This window comes from Catharus ustulatus, chromosome 3 (assembly GCF_009819885.2).
Source record: "Catharus ustulatus isolate bCatUst1 chromosome 3, bCatUst1.pri.v2, whole genome shotgun sequence".
In the NCBI taxonomy this organism is placed as follows: Eukaryota; Metazoa; Chordata; class Aves; order Passeriformes; family Turdidae; genus Catharus; species Catharus ustulatus.
In genome coordinates, this window is record NC_046223.1 from 29,522,361 (window position 1) to 29,543,421 (window position 21,061).

The 21,061-nt window shown below is 39.8% G+C and overlaps 1 protein-coding gene across 1 annotated transcript in view; it reads right to left on the reverse strand.

Moving 5' to 3' along the window:
- Nucleotides 1-17,451: 17,451 nt before the first annotated feature.
- PPP1CB (protein phosphatase 1 catalytic subunit beta) overlaps nucleotides 17,452-21,061 on the reverse strand; it is a 29,462-nt gene continuing 25,852 nt past the window's right edge. The window contains exons 7-8 of the mRNA XM_033055018.1: nucleotides 20,411-20,545; nucleotides 17,452-19,797 (exon numbers count right to left, since the gene is read on the reverse strand). Of these exons, the coding sequence (XP_032910909.1) occupies nucleotides 19,693-19,797; nucleotides 20,411-20,545 (240 nt within the window). The 3' untranslated portion in view covers nucleotides 17,452-19,692. The remainder of the gene's footprint in view (nucleotides 19,798-20,410; nucleotides 20,546-21,061) is intronic.

Below are 21,061 nucleotides of genomic sequence, written 5' to 3' on the forward strand. Positions count from 1 at the left end.
ACTCTCCACTCAGTACCTAGTGGATGTTTCCTGCATCAGAGCATCCTGGGCACAACTCTCAGAGAAGCAGGCAAACATTCACCAATTCCATGATCCCCTGCAGCACTACAGCATGGCACAGAGGGGTCCTCTGAACATGGAGCTGCAGTAATGCAATGTTAGAATTAATGTGACAAGCTGCAGACATCACCAAAGCAATACACTTTACTAACTCATTACCCTGTCTCCCCCTCCTGCTGCTTATCCTACAAGACAGTTCTCTGCCCAAAATGGGACTTCACCAGGCATGGACTTAAACTGAGTAATAGGGAAAGAAAAGCACCAGCACAAGATATAAGGGATCTTCAGAAGCTGCAGCTCACCTCTATGATTCCTTGTGCTTTCCATCCTTGAATAGCTCTGAACAACCATGCAGTGAGCAGCTTTTGTCCTTTACAGATGGGACTGCTCTGGCCTTAGAAGCAATCCACTTTGTGAATACCTCTGCTACATGAGTCCTGATTTCAACCTACCCTTTACAAGAGTATAGGCAAAAAAAGGAAGAAAAAAAAGACAAAAAAGAAACCAGACTATCTAGTATTGTCTCAATTAAAGAAACATGAGTGACTGCAAGAGCTAGGTACTTCTACAGCCAGCCGCATTCCTAGTATCCCTGTGCACAGTCTGTGTAATTCGTAGTATGTTGTATCTATCCTTCAGTAAGTCCATCTGTACGCATGCTATAGTTACCACAGGAGAGTTAAAAATACATCCTAGGTGTAGCAATACATAAGGCAGATCCTCACCAGCAAACTAGGAAATGAGTAATTCCCCACTCTCCTGAACAATTCTTCACAATGACAACTCCCTCCTTCCCACACACCTACATTCTCACACGCCTGGAGAAGCCGGGGGCGGGGGAAAGCTGAGCTCTGCAATGTTGTCTGGAAGCTCATCAGATCCGGGCTACTTCCAATTAAAGGAGGGAGCAAGTTCAAAGCCTCTGCTGATCTCTGCTCTGAACTGGCATTATGCTCAGAGACATCTGCGCCTGCTGCTGAGACACAAGTCTGCTGAGCCAGAGAAGAATGTGTATGAGCATGTTCCCCTACAGGAAATAAAAACAGGATGGCAGGGAAACCCCAAACCTACTCAGGTGGCTGACAATACTGGAACACTAACAGGAGAGTTAACAGGAGAAAATGACAACCAAATCCAGGGGAACTACAGTGGTTTCTGAGCACTGGCAGAAGATGCTGAGGGGGAGCGAAGACCAAAGCGAGGAGATGCGCAGAGGGAAGGTAATCCTGGCACTGTTGACATCATCATGCTGTGTGGATCTGAAGGGTTCCAAGCTGGAGGCTACTTTGCAGCATTGGCTTTTTCTCCCTCCCTAAAATGCATGTACTTTAAAGTCTCTGGTTTTCAAATCCTAGATATTGTACTGGGAAATTAAGAAACAGCCTTCCAGAACAGTAAGGTATTTCAGCAACTATCAGAAAGACGTGCTTGATGATAAGCTGTATAATTTGTCACATCATTTCTCTTCTAGCAACTGTTAGAGGATTCTGAACTGAGATTAAAATTACCCAATTGCTGCCATTAGCTTGGGCCTGGATTTTTTGCAGCATCCATCAAATCTTGAGTCAGTTCACTGACTAGAAATGGAGCTACAAACACACACCTTGTATTCACCATGACAAATACAGTGAAAACAGTTGTGGCAAGTCCCATCTCTAAGCTTTATCTGGTCCTTGAATATCATTAAAGAAGGGAAGATGAGTGGGGAGAAAAGAGATACTTGCATGCTTGTGATCCAAAACCACTTGAAGCAGAGGTAGGTTCCTACTGCCCTCTGCTGTAACATCCTTTTAGAACTGCAAAGAAGGAAGCACAAAGTACGACTGCCTGACGTGCAACACTGGGTGTCACATACAGGTTGTGTCAAAACTGTGGAGAGCGGAACAAGGGGGTTAAAAACAATAGGCTTTGGTTTCTTGCTGCTGCTTTTAATTCTTGAAGTGGGTATATACTTCCCAGATGTTGACCCAGGCTCTACCAAATTACTGGTAAGTCTTTCTAGCAAAATATTCCATGGAAACTGCCTGAAGCTTCTTTTGCACTGCACAATCACTGCAGCACCAGACCAAATTTTCCTACCAGCAAAATGAGATACTTTGACTAGACAAGCCAAGTGGTTTATATAAATTTTAAAAAAGGAAAAAAAGGTCGAATTCATCACCTTAATATAAGACAGCACCATCACTTAGGTAATGAATAACGAAGAAAGCTGTTCACTATGCAATACTGACATGTATTTGCAAGCTGATCCATATTTACAGAATTCCTTTCAGCTGTTTTCCCAGTAGATCTTGATGTTCCTTGAAAGCTTTGTAACTTATGGAGACTTCTATAGAGCTACAGGCTTATACAGCAAAACTTGAACAATTTGTTTTTGTCTGTGCTCTTTCCCTTTGCTGAAGCTGGCTGAGATACATCATGTTTCTTCTCTTACGTCTACTGTTCATGCAAACAAAATAATTTCCTGCAGAAAACAGTACATATTTAAGGGTAGTAAACAAGATGCATCTATTTAGTTTGACACCACAGCCCTTCCCCCTCCCAAAATAAAACAGCTATCACAATGATGGGAGGAAGCTACCATAACATGACAATTGCAGCTTGGCAACATGCACATGTGAAAGATTGCATATGTAACACATTGTCACATATAGAGAGCCTTCACCTAAATACAAGCAGAAGCTGAGATTCTCATTGCCATTTGGGAATACACACACTTCCTGTTAGAAAGAATAGGAACTGGACATTCAAATCACTCTGGTGGACTTGAAAGCCTCTTCTGTGAACAGTTTGCAACACTAACATTTACTCCTCTTGTAATTTCATTCCTCAAGTCTTTTCAATAATTCTGCAAGCAGCTGTAGTTAAGGGAGAACAGAATTCTACATTAAGGCTGCAACACATGGACACTGCATGGGCAAGGTACTGATCCATAGATAAATCCACACCTGCACCTTCATACAAGGCTAACAAGATTCATTGCCTTTCTAATACCCTCTCTGAACTTTGGATCAAGTTTCCTGTATGAGCTGCTATCCCTTCAAAGAAAGGAGGACATAATTACTGCTCTCAAATGGCCCGAGGCATTAAATTTCTTTTTTTTTTTTCTTTTTAAGTTCTGCATTCAACTTACATGAAAAGGACAAACAGTAATCTAATGAGGCATCATTTGAGTTATGGGAAATCCTGGAAAAAAAACTGCAGAACACAGCCTGTAGACAACTGCACAAATGCTAGTGAGATTTGTGATTCTGTGAGGTTTTCAGAATAATATCAAATGACTAGAGTAAATATATTGAAGGAATAGGCTGGGTCTTTTCAAAGATCTGATTCTGATCTTAAACTGTGTTTGTAGTTTAAAGATATGCAGGTGGATGCCTGTTACATACCCTACTGTTAACCCTTAATGTTTCTGTTGATCCTTCTTTAGGGCTCTTTTTCACCTTAGCAAATAGTCCCACTTCAATGTTTTTTCTGGGCGAGATTAAAAATGCATTTTTCCCCACATAAAAACCCAAACAAACCTGGAAATAAGAACAGGCATTGAAAATTGAACTAGAGATTCAAAAGAGAGTTTTTCTGGAGTCTAGGATCTGACTTTGGGGAAAGCCACATGAAGTCCAATAAACAAGTAGTCCTAATGACTGAAAGGGAACTACCTCTGTGTTTAATTAAGCACACACAAAGGTTCTCCACTAAATCAGTGTTTAAAAGGACTAAGGACTGCTAATCCATATAAAAGCTTCCTTCTACATTATGTATACTTGAAGAATGTGATTGAATAAATTGATCTGAAAGGCTAGAGTACAACTACTGTTCTACACTACTTTTCAACAGTGCAAAACTACCAAAAGATAAAGCAAAATCCAGTGGAACCCTAGTGTAAGCAAGCCCTATTGACTTTAAAAGCAGTACTGAAATCACAGGGTAGTAGTATGACAAGATATGTCAGAAGGTTTCTGGTTTCACTTTCATCTCCAATTAATTCTCACATTTGCACAAAGCCTTCTCTTTTTGAACATTTATTTTACCCACTAGAAAAGAATACAGGCTCAGCAAATCTTAAATTACATACTATTTCAAATGTTATATAATGTACTACTCGTTTTGGCACACAAATTATGTCATAGAGGTTGATTATCCAAGTGGAAGGCAAGGCGTGTCCTCTTGTTCCCACAAGTTAATCTGATTGATAAACAAATCCATCTGAACAACTGATAGGTACTACTGTCTGCAGACTCTGCAAAATCAAAGTCCATATGGCTACAATACTCTTCACCAACAAAGTCCCAAAACCCTTGATGGGCAAAAGACAGATGAAGTAGACCTGCTCTTTGCTAGCATCAGGAGATAGGAAGCAGCATCACCTTATTTCATTATTAGCATAATAAAGTGTCTCCCTGGGACAGGTCAGCAACGTGAATGTTGTCAGGTTTATCGCGATTTTTCTATCCTCCTCCTTAGAGGACAGTCTCACAAGGGAGTAGCCAGTTGACTGCTTAGTGAGAATTCAGTTTCTTCAGGCTGTATTGGGGTGGGGTTCCCATGGCATCATCTTCCTCTTTCTCACACATCCTTAACACAGGTTCCAGCATCTTACACAGTCCCTGGACATGTGAGCAGTTTATCTCAAATACTTTCCAGAGGGGTAAAGAGGCAGAGACTGCTCTTCCCATCAACAGAGGGTTACAGAATACAATATATGCAATCTCCAAGTGCAATTGTTACTTCCACTAGCTCAGTTCTACTGCATATCACCTGTCCAAAGCCATTTTCCCTTCAAAGGACACCCTTTCCTTTCAGGAGATAGCTGGCAGATCTCCCTTCCTTAGTAACAGTCTTGAGATAAATCTAGATGAAACTTCAGGTTGCTGAGGCTTCCAGATCACCTTTTTTTTTCTGTAAATATAGGATTAGGCCTTGGAGCAACTTTCTTGGAATTCAAATTGTACACTAATTATATACTGAACAGGATAAGTACAATGAGAGGATATCTTGGAAAGGGCTTCAGGATGCATTTTTTTTGAGTCTTGCAGTCAGACATGTCTGTAGGAGTAAACTAGAAAGGGCTTGAGATTGGGGCCAAGCATTATCACACAGCTGCTGACTTATTTAATTTTTAGCATAAACCTCAACACACTTCCACCCATGACAAAATGCCACTTACAAACAACATCCATATGTACCATTTCCACACTGCAGAAGAAAGATCTGGCAATACATTAACTTATTAACTGATAACAAGAGCTTATTTTAAGAGTGAGAGGGCAGAAGATTTCTGTTTTCAGGACTTGCTACATCTCACCACAGACATTCTTTGGTGACTACTTGAAAAAATACCTAAGACAACAGAAATGGACTGAGGTGAGTGCTTAATTTGATGACTTCACTATGTACAGGTATATATTACAGGAACCAACTAGTAAGGTTAGTTTATTATTTCATGGTTATGGAGAATCATACAATCATTTACATTGGACAAGACTTCTAAGATCATCAAACCCAACCCTTAAATAGTGGTAGCTCTTATCTGGGTGTGCCTTCTCACCAAAATCAACAGGAAGTGAATATGTGCAAGAGTACACTGACATTTTCATCAGGAAGGTTATGCCTGCCTGTTCTGCATCACTGGAAACAGAGAAAGATCATAGCAGGAGGTAGCTGCAGCCCTGGGGTATGCAACAGTACCTATGGCACAGAAGCAGCTCAAAAAGGAAGATGCTGTTGCCAGGGCAACAAAAGAGTGCAGAAGTTCTGGGCGTCCTCTCCTGGACTCCCACAGAGAGTTAGGTTTGGCTCTGCCAGAGCCAGAAGGACAGGAGGCACTACCACCATGTGCCCTCCCACAGGGCAGAACTCTTCCTCTGGGACACAGGGCTCAGCTGGCATAGGCAGTGCAACATCTCATCAGCTGAAGCCAGACAGAGCCTGTTTCTGTTTAGCAGAAGTTCCAGCTGCTTTCATAAACCCCAGTGATAAAGTACAAGCCAAAAGAAAGAAATCCAGACCCCATTTTTCAGTTCAGTTCCAAATTAGCAACTGTAGCCCTTTAAATTGTTGCTTTTTTGCCATCATCCAGAGAAAATCAGTTGCTTGTCATGCCTCAATTAATACATGACCTGACAGGTTTTTTGTTGGGATCCAACAAAAGACAGTCAGCAGATATTAATCATTAGACAAGCTTCAAATGAGACTTTTATGTTCAATAAAAGGCTGATTCCACACAGTAATAGATAAACCTTGATCCCAAATAGATGGCTTTTGTACAGAGTGCGACGAAACCTTTGCCTTCCAGGTTTTTTTATTGGATACAACTTACTAATGATCCATGTGGGATTCTGGCCAGAAAAGCTCACTCACTAGGGATAGCCTGCCTCACAGTACAGCCATCATAGCACCAAAAGCTTCACACTGGGAATGGCTGACATTGAAAAAGAGCATTTTTCAGTGCCCAGAGCACTTGGTGCAGCATTCATTTCTATTTAGCTACTTTTCCAAGGCTTTCCATGTCCTTTCAACAATACACTTGCTGTGCAGTAAGAATGAAGAAGAGTTAACAAATTATCTTTACTGCCATTCCTTTTCATGGAAGTGAGACTAAATCCTCATAACTGCAAAACTGCTGGGGCTTCTGAAATGAGCTGGACATGTATGTTCCATCTGTTTAAAGAGTAATTACAGGGATCAACATAAGCTCCTTGCTTTTTATGGAACAACATTTGCTCTTATTAGCGAAATAGCATTTCAAGAAAGTCAGTAACTACCAAAATACATTAGTTGTGGGTACAGCTATGTTCTGCAACTCTGTGAGTTTTATGAATTTGAACTCAGTGAACATTTAATATGCCTGGCAGATTCTAAGTTTTTCTCTCCAAAATACCTGCTATAACAACAGTTTGAATTAAAGTAGCATGTGATACAGGGCAAACTCCTTCTAATACAAGACCATAACTTGCTTTAAAAAGAAATTAATACACTGGTGCTTCGTGAACAAATAGTTAAACCTCTTTACCTATCACACATGGGATATTGACACAGGGGATGTTCAGGAACATGCCCGTATGGCCAAGAGACAACAACAGATGGTACACGACTGCAGTTAGTGTTCCAATCTGTGGCAGTTAGGCGTTCTTAAAAAAAAGACAGTCTCACATTACCTCACATCATCAATAGAGTGTGAACTGTTGCAGTAGAAGCATGAGGGGGTAGCATTTTCAATAGTTCCACTCTTTGGAAGAGCAAGCCAAGGAAGTTTAGAAGTGTGCTAAGTCCAGGGTACACAGACTGAACTCTGGTGTTTAGGCTTGTGGTTCAATCCTCCAATCTCCCTGCAGCATCTCCACAGTCCTTATGAACATCATGCCAGGAAGAAGAAACGTATTTGACAAACAGATAACCTACCACTGAAAACAGTTATGGTTTTTTACTGTTTCTAGACATTCTTATACAAGTGACTAATGCTGAAGGACACTGATTTCTTGGGATGTACCAACTGTAAATATAAGAGGTCATCATTTTGCCAGATAAAGTCTTGCTTTGTGGAAAAGGGTGAGAAGAATGATATAAATTCTATCACTATCTTCATCATAAATTACACAACTCAACCAAAAAATTATTTTAGCTAGTAAAAGAAACATCTAGATACTATTTTCCTAAATAACTGCAGTCCACATTTAAGTGAGTACAGGCCTATCTCTAACTTTGAATGAAAGGCCACTTTGTCTACTCTTTTGGCCAGCAGCACCAGACATTTCAAAGATGTATTTGTTTCTTGGAGTTGTTCACACTGAGTTGGACTGTTCATAAAACAGTATTGCCAACGATCACCACCTCCTGCTGAAATAGCCATACAATAGGTAGCCTGAATACCAGGAAAATGCTTTCTAAAGCGGCACAAAACATGTTAACATACTCACCAGAGTATGTTAACCTCTACTGCAATTCAACTGCTTCTTCTAGCTTTGCTTTTCATGAGCTTGGATGTCTACAGGGTTCAGGGTGGCCACCTAACCAAAGAAGTTGGGGATACTTGAAAATATATACATACACACATGTAAACAATTACCTGTAAGAAAGGATAGCAGCAGAAGCCACAAAATAATAAACAGAAACAACTAAAATAAAAGCAGATTTTCAGACTGAAAAAAGTAGATACATAAAGACCATCATAAGTGGGTATGAAACTATACAACTAGCTTATTTCCCATCAGGCCTACAATGCTTAGTACTCCCAGAATGGAAATACTAAAGCTAGATGAAGTCATATGCAGACCATTTTCTTGGAAAAGAAAAGAGGCAGTCATACTGAAACAAGATAAACATCAACTGCAGCACACCACTTCTCTTTTCCTACAGGAAAATGGGTAAACCCAGTTGATTTTCAAATATTATTTCAGAGAGGAATTTTGAGTGGTTTCCATTAAAAGTTAGCAGTAGGCTCAGATGCCTATTTCAAAGATTCATTCCAGTGCTCTCCCCTCGTTTCACCTGCTCTTGTTTCTCTTTTAAGTTATACATGGCAGTGTGTGCTATCTCCTACATGGACAGATGTACAACGACTTCTAATATCACAGGCTAATGTTATGTAAATTAAAAAATATATGCTGGATATTTAAGAGATGGGACATGTGCAAAACAAATGCACAACTGAGTTTTACAGAATTACAGAGACTTAATTTTTTGATAGGAATAGCAAGAAGCACTTGTGAAGTTGCAGAAGTCCAGCTCCTACCTCATGGACAACATGCTGACATGATCTTCCACAGGGATGAAAAATGGTTCCAATGGGAAAAACTCAGATGCCTTTGTCTCCATTTTTCATACAAATTATCTCTCAAAGCCACATGCAAGACCACTGCAACACGCCCAACCATCAGCCCAGCATTGCCTAGGTAATCCTCTGGGATGTGCTAGTAATAAAGTTGAGCAAGGATTGTGATTCTTTTTCTTGTCTCACAATGCTTCTTCCTCTGTTGAGTCAGTTCTAAGAATTGCAGGCATTGGTTCCAAGCACAAAAAGACAAGGCTGTTATCTAGCAGCAAACAGCATAGGGAGATGAGCAGCCAACAATATAAGGCAATTTAAACATTGCATATTACCACCACAGCAGGTCAGTGCTACTGCCAGTATTACAACACTGCTGTGAAGGAGGAACTGCAGTGTTTGCTTCAGTTACTGCTTAGAAGTGTTATTTGTGGGACAATAAAAACACAACAGCAAAGCAGTGTCTGATATGGGTGAAGCTTATTTTTCTTTCTTTGAATAAGCTAAAATGAAGAAATAAATAGGAAATCAGATAAAACAAAGACTAAGGCAGAACCAAAGCTTTGGGTTTGTTCCAAGCAAAAAGCCAGAAGTCTTTAGTAGGAAATAGTGGCCAGCATTGGCCATACTGTACACCCCACACTATTACTGTCTTTAAGCAGGAATCTAACCCTGGTTGCAGGACTGAGTGGAGAACTCTCATCTTCACTCTAATTGTCACTATCATTATTGTCAAAAACACCTTCGACATTTTTTCTGCCATCATACTTACCTTAAAAGGTTGTGAGGCAGATTTATTGCTTAGATACTTGTGGATTATAGACTATGCTAACATAAAAGCAGGACAGGAACAAATGAAGTTTGCAGTATAGAGAAGCATTTCTTCTCTTAAAGCACTAACACTATGAACTTCAGCTCCCCCAAAAAAATCTTCTGCAGTTTGAAGACTAGAACACCAAAACCAGTGACTGAAGAGATTACCCTAACAAACCTGTAACAAACCTACATGCACAAACTGGCACAAATACAGTTTGAGTAACTGGGTACAAAAATTACTACATCCAAACCCCTTAAAAACAGCTGACCATAAATGCCTGTAAATAATTAGTTATTGATCAGTCACATAAAAAAGTTGCATTTCACCTGTCTAAGCCCACTTGTACAGACCTCAGTGACTAAACAAGCCCTGGTCTTCTTTAAGAGAGGTTCAAATACTTACTTGCTGTGCACTGATGCCACCACCTGGCTGTTTTCCTAACTCAAATTCCTGCATCTACTATTTAATTGTACTTGGGTTTTTTCTTTACGGCAGCAAAAGCAGCTCATATGAGTGAAAAATACTTAGCTCACTAAAATTTCTCTATTGTCACCTACAAAAAATACACAACATTGTATGGGAATAAATTGATGCCTGACGAGTATGTGACAGTCAAGCTCTTGCATGACTACCAGAGGTGCCCAACAAAGTATGCTCAATGACACCTTCACATGCTAGCCATAAGTTTCAGAGCTTCTTCATTTCCTCAGTTCAACACTACAGAGCTCTGAGGGCAAAGGCTATTTGTTGTTCTCAACTACACTACTAGAAGAACTGAATATATTTTATAGCAAAACAAGTACATGCTATACTCTCATCCCACACAGATGCTTGAGCCAAAAGTTCAGCAGAAGGCTGTAGGCAGCCAATTATTCTGAGTCCAGCGTTTATTGAAGTCTCCTTTTTGGAGTTAGCGTGCTCTTCTAGTTTCACACATGGCTCACTCTGTACCCTAGAAAACCACAAGTCAGCAAGTCAGGTAATTTGAGGTGGAAACAAATGTGAGTGGTCACAACACCTCGGCTGAGTTGAAACAGCTCAGCAAAGTCTAAATTGTATCCCATGAGAAGTGACCCATAATCCTCACTTGGGTAAACACAAGGCTCTCAGGGAGCCAGTGGGGCCTAGAACTTCAGGGATAGAGAAACAGATAGGCATGAGTGGATTAAAACAAACTTCTGAGGGACTGAACATGGTCCTCTGGGGACTAACAGCCCAAATTTAACAGAAGGGGCAAATACACACCTCAGTGTTGAGGAAGGCTGAAGGACCAGTAAGCCTGCATAGGCTGTGCTTCCATACCACATGAGCTCATGCTCACACGCTTGAGTGGAGAGAGTACCTGATGACCAGAAACATGAGAAAACTTCTCAAAGGATCAGGCTGACCTCATCTTTCTTCCTGCAGCTGACTCATGACTCACTATCAAAAACAGGATGTGCGAACTCTGGGGGGAAATCAAACATCTCCTGAAGATACTGGTGTTCCCACCACCTTCCCAGAGATTCCTGTTTCTAAGTTTCAGTGAGTCTGGCACACAAGCTGTCCAAGAACTGCTGTCGGGCCTGCTTTAAATTGTAGGCAGCTGTGACCAGGGCTGTCTACAAGCTCTTCCTTCTCTCTTGTACCTTAGACTGCAACTATGAACAGCACACCTTCCAGCATGGCCTCCCCTCAGCAACCAATGTTTGAAATCTTGTAATACTAGCTTGTCTACCTCCCACTGGACTGCTACATCTTTAGAAAATCATGTTAGCAAGCAGGACAACACATCCTTTTTCTCCTGCCACCCCAGGGTACCTGGCCCACAGCCAACCCATGATTGCAGCTTCCTACTGAAATAGCAGTTGTGCACCAAATCTTTAATCCTGAAATGACCACACAGTGGTACAAGGCATCTCCTCTAGAACAAACTTCATGCTGTTGCTTCTGGGGCCTGATTAAGGAACAGCTGCCATGAAACCTTTCAAGCTGGTTAAATGTGGAAGGGGAAAAACATTGCTACAGTGTCAGCAGGTAACTGCCTTTCATTCCAAGTAAACTGACACCTCAACCAGTATTATATATTATATCTACTGTTCACAGGATCGTGTGCAGTGCCATCAGCTCGTCCCTTACACCACTTAGAGGAGGGAAGACACTATCATCTCTGGAAGTTCAGGAAGTTACACAGGCCTCTTATCCTTGTGTGCAGTCCACGTAACTCCCATAATTCACAGACCTCACATGGCAAGAAAATAAGCACTTTGAGGCAAAATTGTAGGAGAAATCAGCCATGATACAACTCACAGTCCTATGAAATTGCTTGTAAAGACGTAAAGCAGCCCTCCTGTTCAGATTAGCAACTCACTGTCTCCACATACTCAGGCCTCAGGTACTACTTCCACCTGAAGCCTCATAAGCCTTTGCCCCTCTTCCACCCTAACAAGCTGGATAGGAAAACAGTAAATTCACCTGGGTTGAATCTCAGTTGCATAGGAAGCTGAGTGCTTCTTGAAAAGATCTCTTCAGTAGTAAAAACATGCTATGACACCTCAAAATGTTTGTTGCCCTGGTCTTCAAGAAGGCTTCTTCATCCTTTTTGAACTGCACCCTCCATCCCAACTGCCGATCATCTGGCAGTCAGAGACTACTGAAGTGCACAGCTTCTTCCTACTGCCACTGGGTAATCCAGCCACCAAAGATTCCATCCCTCTCACGATAGACTGAAAAAGGAGTATTTCACTGCAGCCTAAGGTACACCATACATACAACATATTGCATACAACAGCAGAAGCTCTGCAATCCAAAGCAGTACATGAAGAGAATCAGGACTCACTTCAACACCACAAAATTGCCTTGAACTAGTGTAGATACAGCTTTTCAAGAGCAAATCTTTGGAGACAACAAGCGGAACCTGGCTAAACATCAAGTGATTGCCTCAAATCGGGTCTAAACTGTGCTAATCCCTTTTCAGCAGTACATGTCTATAATACCAATCCATAAGTAGAATGAAGAACCATATAACTGAAAGAAACATAAATAACACAACATTTGCCTAGGTAAGGTGTCAAAATTTAATACCAGCCCTATTCTGAGAGCATCTCCCAATTAAAATTCCACATAAAAGCTAAAACAAATATATTTTCTTTGTTGTAGTTTTGATACATACCAGACCTAAATGTACTTTTACCTACATATTTTCCACCAGTCCTTCTCCAGTCACTGGAAAACAATGCAGATAATCTATAATCTCCCCATACCTGGTTAGACTTGAAAACAGAAGATTCCAGAGGCAGGGGAAGAAATGCAGAAATCTTCCCCTAAGACAAAGACAAATTCTTCCACACTTTTCATGGGAGCTTTGATTCTTTCCACCCCTCACTACCCACTTCAAGATCCTCAGATAATTTAAGAGATTTCACAAAGTCTGCAAAACTTCCGGGAAATAAATTTGTACATCTAACTGAAGGAAGCCTAGTCTCAACGCATCACGGTCTCAGATGTTATGATGTCATGCACATATTTCAGTACTGATCAAGGAGTAAGGTTTTCACATGAGACAAGAGCAGGATAAACTTGGAATGTTTATCAGTCCTGCAACTGCAGTAACAGTTTTCCATGCACTATTCTTTGACCACTAGATGGCGTCTGCATGCCAGATTAATTCAAGGCAGAGACAATTACATCAACTGGATTGGGTCTTTTTTATTAAGTAACCGTGCTAAATCATTGTAATAGCATTAGTATAAACAAGCCAGACGCAGCTAAAAAGTATGTCCTCTTGCTCTAGGTGGTAAAGGCAAGGCAAGAGAGTCTAAGCCTATCATGTCAGTCATTTATTGTACCTTCAGGTAAGAGCCTTGAGTAGGAATGAACTAAATATATTTGTCCTCCAGTGCTTCAAGAAAAGTCTTAAGGCTTTTAGCTCATGCTCCTGGAAACCAGATGTAATTAAGGTGTAGCTAAGATGCCTATTAAGATAAAATTCTCCTAAAATGTTCCCTCTCACAGCATTCCAAGAAAAGTGTTATGCATTCCATCGTTGCGCAAGTTGCAAATGGCCACCCAGGAACAGGAATCTGAAATACAAGAATGAAATATTCTTGGGTAGCTAATGGTAAACTACTGATTTATACATACCCAGAAATTTGACAAGACAGTGAGTGAGTTACTGCAACTGTAGAAATGCTGCTTGGATGTCGGAAAGAACAACGTGAAATACTTGTAACTATTTCCACATTAAGTTGTTGAGACTTCAAAACAATGGAGAAAAACTCAGTGGAGTATATTCACTTTCGACAGTTGTCCTCTGCATTCACCAATGTTGTGTGCTCCTCTGCTTCAGGAGTTGCACCAGTTTTATCCTCAAGATACCATTTTTTGTGGTTAGGACTTTTCGATAATTAATTGGATCCATCCACACCCTGAAGAGTCAAACATTGCACCCTGAAGAGTCAAACCTTTAAAGCAACAGGAGGAGGGAAAACTCTCTACCAAGAAAACAAATCAGTAGCTTAATTATTTTGCTTTCTACAAATATAATTTACTATTTTGAATATGAACCATCTGCAAGAACAGACAAACTATAATCCTTCTCATTTGTTTTATCTCCTACCTTTAACAGTAACTTGGGTGAAGTTAAAACACTAAAACTTAACATCTGGGCATGTCTAACCTATTTAAAGAAGATTTATTTCAAGTGGTGCTCATTCCTACAGGTCAGTTCAGCCTATCAGCTTTTTATCTTTCCCATAAAGCTTACATCTTCACCTGAAGATACCAAATAGTTTTTATTCTTTATTGGCAGCTGGATCTAGTTTTCACCTTCTGATATGGCTGCCTCTAAGACTTTACAGCAGACTAAAAGGGAGCTTGGGCTGCAGATTTGTGGAAGCCAAGAAAGGGACTGTGTTAGGCCACAGGCAATGCATATACTCTGCTTAAAGCTCCACCTGTTCTGATTGTTTCAGGCAGAAATGAGTTTTTCTTGGAAAAGATTATTGTAGTCATGTACTGGAAAGGACTTGTGGCAAACACTTAATTCGAATTGTTCCCAGCGTCTCATTTCTTGGGACAGAGACGCAGAGATTAATGAGGTAAAACAGGATACTGGGAAAAAGAATGAAGTGTCCTTACTACCCATTATTATTTAACAAGGCACAATGAGATACAAAACAAGTAACCAGACAGCTTAGCTGTTTTCCCAGCACCTCTAGCATTCTGCAGAGAAGACACTCAGGCACTACTAGTTCCAGCAGTCCATAGCATGTGAGAATTTGGCAAACCCAAAACAAGCACCTAAAACTCTGTTTTATCTGCATAACTTCTTTACTGACTCGACATGGAGTTACAGCCACGTGGTTTTTCAGTGCTCAGCCCAACACAGCCTGAGGTTCCTTCAGCTTTGATCATCTGGTACATGCAGTGAGAATGCTTGGTTATCAGCTCGTGAGTTGCACACAGCGACCTGGCTAGATGCCGTCCCCAAAACCTTGACAAACCTTTGGAACAAGACAAGCAAAATCCATGTACCATCCAGGTGAAAAAAGTATACAGCTGCACTGAGAGTGAACTTGAAAGCTTCTATTGCTAACAAGCAGAAACAAAATAAGTGACAGCAGAACGAAAACACCCAGGGCTTTGCCAAATGTCCCAACCCTAGTATTGATTCATTGAGTTCCTTTTAATTGACAAGAAAGTGGCTATGTGCATGAACTTTATTGCAAATTCTGACTCGTATCAAAAAACCCTCTGTGTCCTTTAAAGAGTATTAGCCCATGTGGACTCAGACATTTGACTGTGCTGTTGTTATCCCTGTCCCAGAATAAGGAGACATTCTCTCATCCTTGCTTTTTTCACAAGTTCATTTGAAGTCAAATATTCATATTTGTCCTCATGTACATTCCAAAGCAGATGGACACCAATCACGAACCAAGGTGCAATTTGAATGAGTTCAAAAGCAATACACATTAACAGGACCACTGTCTCTGCTCTTTGCCAAGCTGTAGTATTACCGGGCAAGTTTCTGTAAGGTGTCTTCATCTCTAACCAACCCGGCAGCAAGGACAGTCCCAGAAACATCAGCCGTGGACACAAAAATTAATAGGTTGCCAGGAAGAAGGTCAATACCTAGTTAAAGACTAGGCTTTTACAATTGCTATCTACATAAACCTCTACAAAGTGGAATCCCTTTTATGTTAAAGGACAAGCATGGAATACTTGTGTCTGTCATCTACAAATTCTGAAGATTCCAGCTATCCAGAACAGCTACTCTCACATCACCTTCAGTTCAACCATATTCAACAGCAATAGTGTCTCTTACATTTCTATTACTAGAGAGGAAATAAAAAACCTCTCCCAGCCCCAAATAATACAGAGCTCCAGCAATTCAATCTGACAGTTTCCACTTAGACTTTTCGAAATGTAAGTCACAGACAGAAACACCTCTTCATATAGTACACCTTTCTGCTCAACAATTCTGACTTTGGCAGAAACACAGGAAGGTGGATTTCTATGATCAAACAAGCTTACAACAGGAATGTATGTTACTGACAATAAAAGCAGCTTCCTTCTGCAGATCTGAAGAATTTCCATTAGTTTCCCAGGCAAGTAAGTACACAGCAGCGCACAGCACTGGGATGCTACAAGCTGTGTCACACCTACCTATTGGCTTCCCTCTCAACAGAGAGGACAGTATGAACGGAGATTGTCTTTGTAACAGGATCCTGAAACATGGTGACAGCTGGCAGCAGGACACTTGCAATTAATCACACTAAACTTGGAAGCAAAATGACCAACACAGACTTCAGTGGCCACAAGTATTCCTGTGTGCCTAGATGTGTCTAGTAAACAAAACATAATCCACTAAGTCCCTTAAAGGGTTTTCAGTGAGTCTATTTCTACAGCAGTATTTTGAAATAGATCAGATCAATGTACTAAACAGAAACAGTGGTCAAGGTATTAGAGTAGCACAACCACAACTATATGAAACTCTTTCCTCCTTCAAAGCACAAACAATTATCCATGCATAAAAACTGTTGAGCACTATAAAGCGTACAACAAAAAAGTAATTCAAAACAAGAATCTTGTGCCTATCAACACAAAAAGAGACCAAAGTTGCATCCCTTGCAGCATACTTCAAGTTGGTATTTGGGAAATTCAAAATGTCCATCAACCAGAAAGGAAGAAGACAAGAGGCTGTACTCCATGCATGGAATGAATATTACTGTCAGATAAAGGTGTGCGGAGAAGAACATGCAAAAACGCGACTCAAATGGTCTAATGTTTTATATGCCTCTGAACAGCCCATTTGAGAACCCTCCTGTTTACTCCCAGCACACTACACGTGCTATTTAATAGTATTTAAGGCTTGTACAGACAAGATGTTTACATGAAGAAAAAAATTATTAGCCACTAAACCACTAGCAATTTCCATTGAGGAAGGTTAATTTTATCTGAGTAGAATTCAACTGAGATTATCCTTTATACTTCTCCCAGAATGGACAATATTAAAAACAGAGATCTATACTAACCCTGCAAATGTAAGCTGAAGTTGTGAGTTCTGTTACGTATAAGGCTTGCTTTTAGTATGGAATATTAGTCAAATCTGTAGGGGTAAGATCACTACACTATGTGTGTTTTCCACCATACAGAGGATGAGGGATGTTAGCAGACACTCCAACTCTCCAGAAATCAAAACAGCATTCATATAACTTCCAAATGACTGCTGCTATATAAAAACAGCAACTCTTCAGACTACCAGCACCCGATATGGCTTACTAGTGCCATTAAATAAACTAAAAATTTCCTATTTCTTTAGGACACAGAAGAAGGCCCGAAGACTTTATTTTTCTTTTGACATAGCATCTGTAACACAAGCGAGCATGTTAGGTACTCACATAACATACAGTTTTACATCTGGACATTTTATGATACAGAAGACATTGTTCCAGAAACTAAAGAAAAAATAGAAAATTGTTAATCCAGATGTTTGGTAACACAGAGGCTGGCACTTGGTAAAACCCAGCATTTTCAAAACTTGTAAAAGTAAACCTCAAGTAAGCAATGACTTAGAGCAGGAAGTTACCATGTCAATGCTTACAGATTAGGTTCCATTAATTACCTTGTCACAAACTGCAGTTACTCTCACACAGCTCTCATCACTGACTTTGAAGAACAAGTGTCTTTGAATAACATCAAAAGAAATCTACTTCAACATTTTATTCTAAGCATTGAAACTGGTGTTTGTTTCAGAGTGGGGTAAAATAAACCATTGTTCAAAACCACAGACCAACCCAGTATAATTTAGTAACAGATATACTATAAGATTTCTTTTTTTAAAAAAAAACAAAACAACCAACTCCACACATTTCGAGTAACAGTCAGGTATGTTAAAATAACCAGTCAGACTTCATTCAAATGAATTAGACAACTTTTACTAAATGAAAAAACCTACATTTAAAATATGCATTTAAAACAAAATGGAATTAGAAAAGACTTAAATCCATTTTAAAGAACTTGCTCACTGTGTCAGAAATCAATATATTTCTTGCATTATATAATGTGCCAGTTCATAAAACATAAGTTACTAGAATCCTCAATTTAACATTTTCAAAGACAATACTGAAGTCAAGAGTTTTACATCTACTGATGCACATTTAGAATGGTATAAATCTGCAGCCTTCCCCCCCAAAGAATCTTACAAATTTGACAGTATTCAGTAAAAGCTTTTGTAGTTGTGTCCAATAAGTATTGCATCCTAAAGCATCACAAATCTGTGCCTTTCATTTATCCTACTATATATTTTTTATCTTCTCTATATCTTGCCATTTGCCAATGTTAACTCTTTTAATAAAGGAGAAAACTGAAAAGAAATACTGCGTAACTCTTGATCACATACAGAAATTATTGCTACTATAGTACACTACAAAGCAGAAGTCTATACAATAGTATATGAAATTTGATCATGAAAATCCAAATGATAGAATCTTTAGTGATGTAAGCCTTACTATAAAGTTGGACATTCCTGCAGCATTTTCAGCTCACCACCCACCCATCTAGCCTATTGTATGTTGAAGAATGTCCATTTAAACCACACCCTCTTCTGAAAAAGAATGTCGGCTTTCAAAGGCTTAGCAAATAAGGATCTTCATGTTCTGTGGAACTATGTAAGATGAATTTCGATGCAGGTAGGAAGTTACCTGGAAGCTAAGCATGCCAAAGGTGTTTCATGCTAATAAAATTAAAGCCAAGGTACCACTTAATCAAGTTACCAACTAATAGGCAATACCATTTTTGCCCTATCTAAGTTAAATGAAGTGCCATCGCACAGTGTAATGTCAATAATTTAAAACAGTGTAGTGCACAAATTAACTGTGTGGCAGTTAAAGTTAAAAGGTCAGAACAGGTTTTTCTGTCTTGATATATGTTGGCTGCCAAGCTGTCCAGTCTGGGCATTTGGGAGTCAGTTTGCCTTTTAATCACTACTGTACTATAAACTTTGCATTATAATGGGGCACATGGCATTATGATGAAAAAACAGGGGATTAGGGGGAGGATAAGAGATTAATGGTTGTTCTAGAAAGCCCCTTCCTCATATAAATTTCAAAGAGCCAGGAAATAAGACTAGATACCATATTCCGCATCATTCTAGCTACAAAATAACCAAAGTAAAAGCAATCAAGCAACAATAAGACCACATTACACAAATGGAACATCATGCTCTCATCTGGTTTAACTATTACACCAAGTTTTAACTGGGATGTTGGTCAACTTTAAAAACCGTGGTGAATGTGAATATGTAGTTGAAATAGTTTTTTCCTAATTTTTTTTTTCCTCTCTATGCTGGATATTAGAACTTGGAGCTACACTTGTTACAATACAGTGTCGCACATCTTTCTACTAGAAAAAATTAATAAAGATCCTTTACCCGTCTCTTTAAGTTAAACGTGTGACATCATAAAGGGTGTCAAATGGCTGGATGGTTTTACAGTGCACACTTATTATATACTGTAATATGGAGTTTTGTCCTTGACAGATCTGATGGTGTTTTCTACATTATTTCCTTTCTTCACCTCTTCTTCGGTGGATTAGCTGTGCGAGGTGGAGTGACTGGACGCCCAGAATTCAGTCCACCATACTGGTACTTGGCTTTCTTTTCAGATGGTTTCAATATCTTAGAGAAAATAAAGAAGTTCCTTTGAGTCAGAAACAACCAAGAACATTTCAAATACCATTAAGCCCACAAGAAACCTTTTTCAGTTGGAATAAGAGGGATAAGGATGGAGGGAGGGGCGGGGCACGGCAGAAATCACATCGCAACCCTACAGATTCCTTAGTTCTACAGGCAACAATAATAGTAACTCTAAATCCTTCTAGTTCTACCACTATGTTAAGGTGGGAAGGGGAAAGAAAAGGGGCTGAAAACACTTCCAGGAAGGAATAGGAACTAAAATCTGATCAAAGTAGCCATATTAAAAGCATCTCTATAACCATTAGTTGGCATAATTTTGTACTCCAATCACTAGGTATGACCAAAAAAAAAAATCACCCAATTAAACTTCAACTTTTTAAATGAGCATTTGAATATGCAATAGTTCAGACAATATCAAATCCCAGTTTTCTGGGGAACAGCTGGTTTGCAGTTCCAGTTGTTCACAAACCTCCTGTGCAGTACTCTCTATAGCCCAAGAGCATTGTTTTACACTAACCACCAGCACATCAAGTACAGTAATGTGGTCCATGCAGCCCAACACCTACAGTCATCTTAATGCACAAGCATACCATACCTGGAAGGAACACATCAGAGTTTCATCCACACTCATCATGCCCCCTGCATTGTCAAACTCTCCACAATAATTTGGAGCTGAGAATAGGGTGACCAACTGCCGTTTAGCAAAGAACTCGTATCCATCTTCAACCACCTGTCAACACCAGAGAAATCAATATGGTTTACATAAGAAATTTGGAAGGAAACAAAAAGAATCTTGAGATAAACTGGACTTTATGTTAGAAAGATGCAGAAACTCAAATACCTATTTTATATCTTGGCTTTCAGACAGGACAAGTTCACTCATTTTGTCTTACCTGATACTAAATGCCAGGCCAGGTAGCACACCCCATGCCCGACACTTCAAATGTTAAACACACATAAGCTTGATTGTTTAATATTTTCACAGCTGAAGTCCAATTATACACTGCCAGTATAAGGATTCCCAGCATTTTATGCTTTATACACAGAATGTGGACGCTTAACCTAATTAGTTTGGAGCACACAAGGTCTGGATGTCACCTTCATTGCAACTTGAAACAATTAAGTTTTGCTTAAATTGGTGTTGATTACACACACCTCAAATGTAGGTGATTTTAGAGCATCAAAATTGTAAAAAAGTGATTCTGACAGATCTTGCCTAAGAGCATAATGCACCTTAAAAATCATG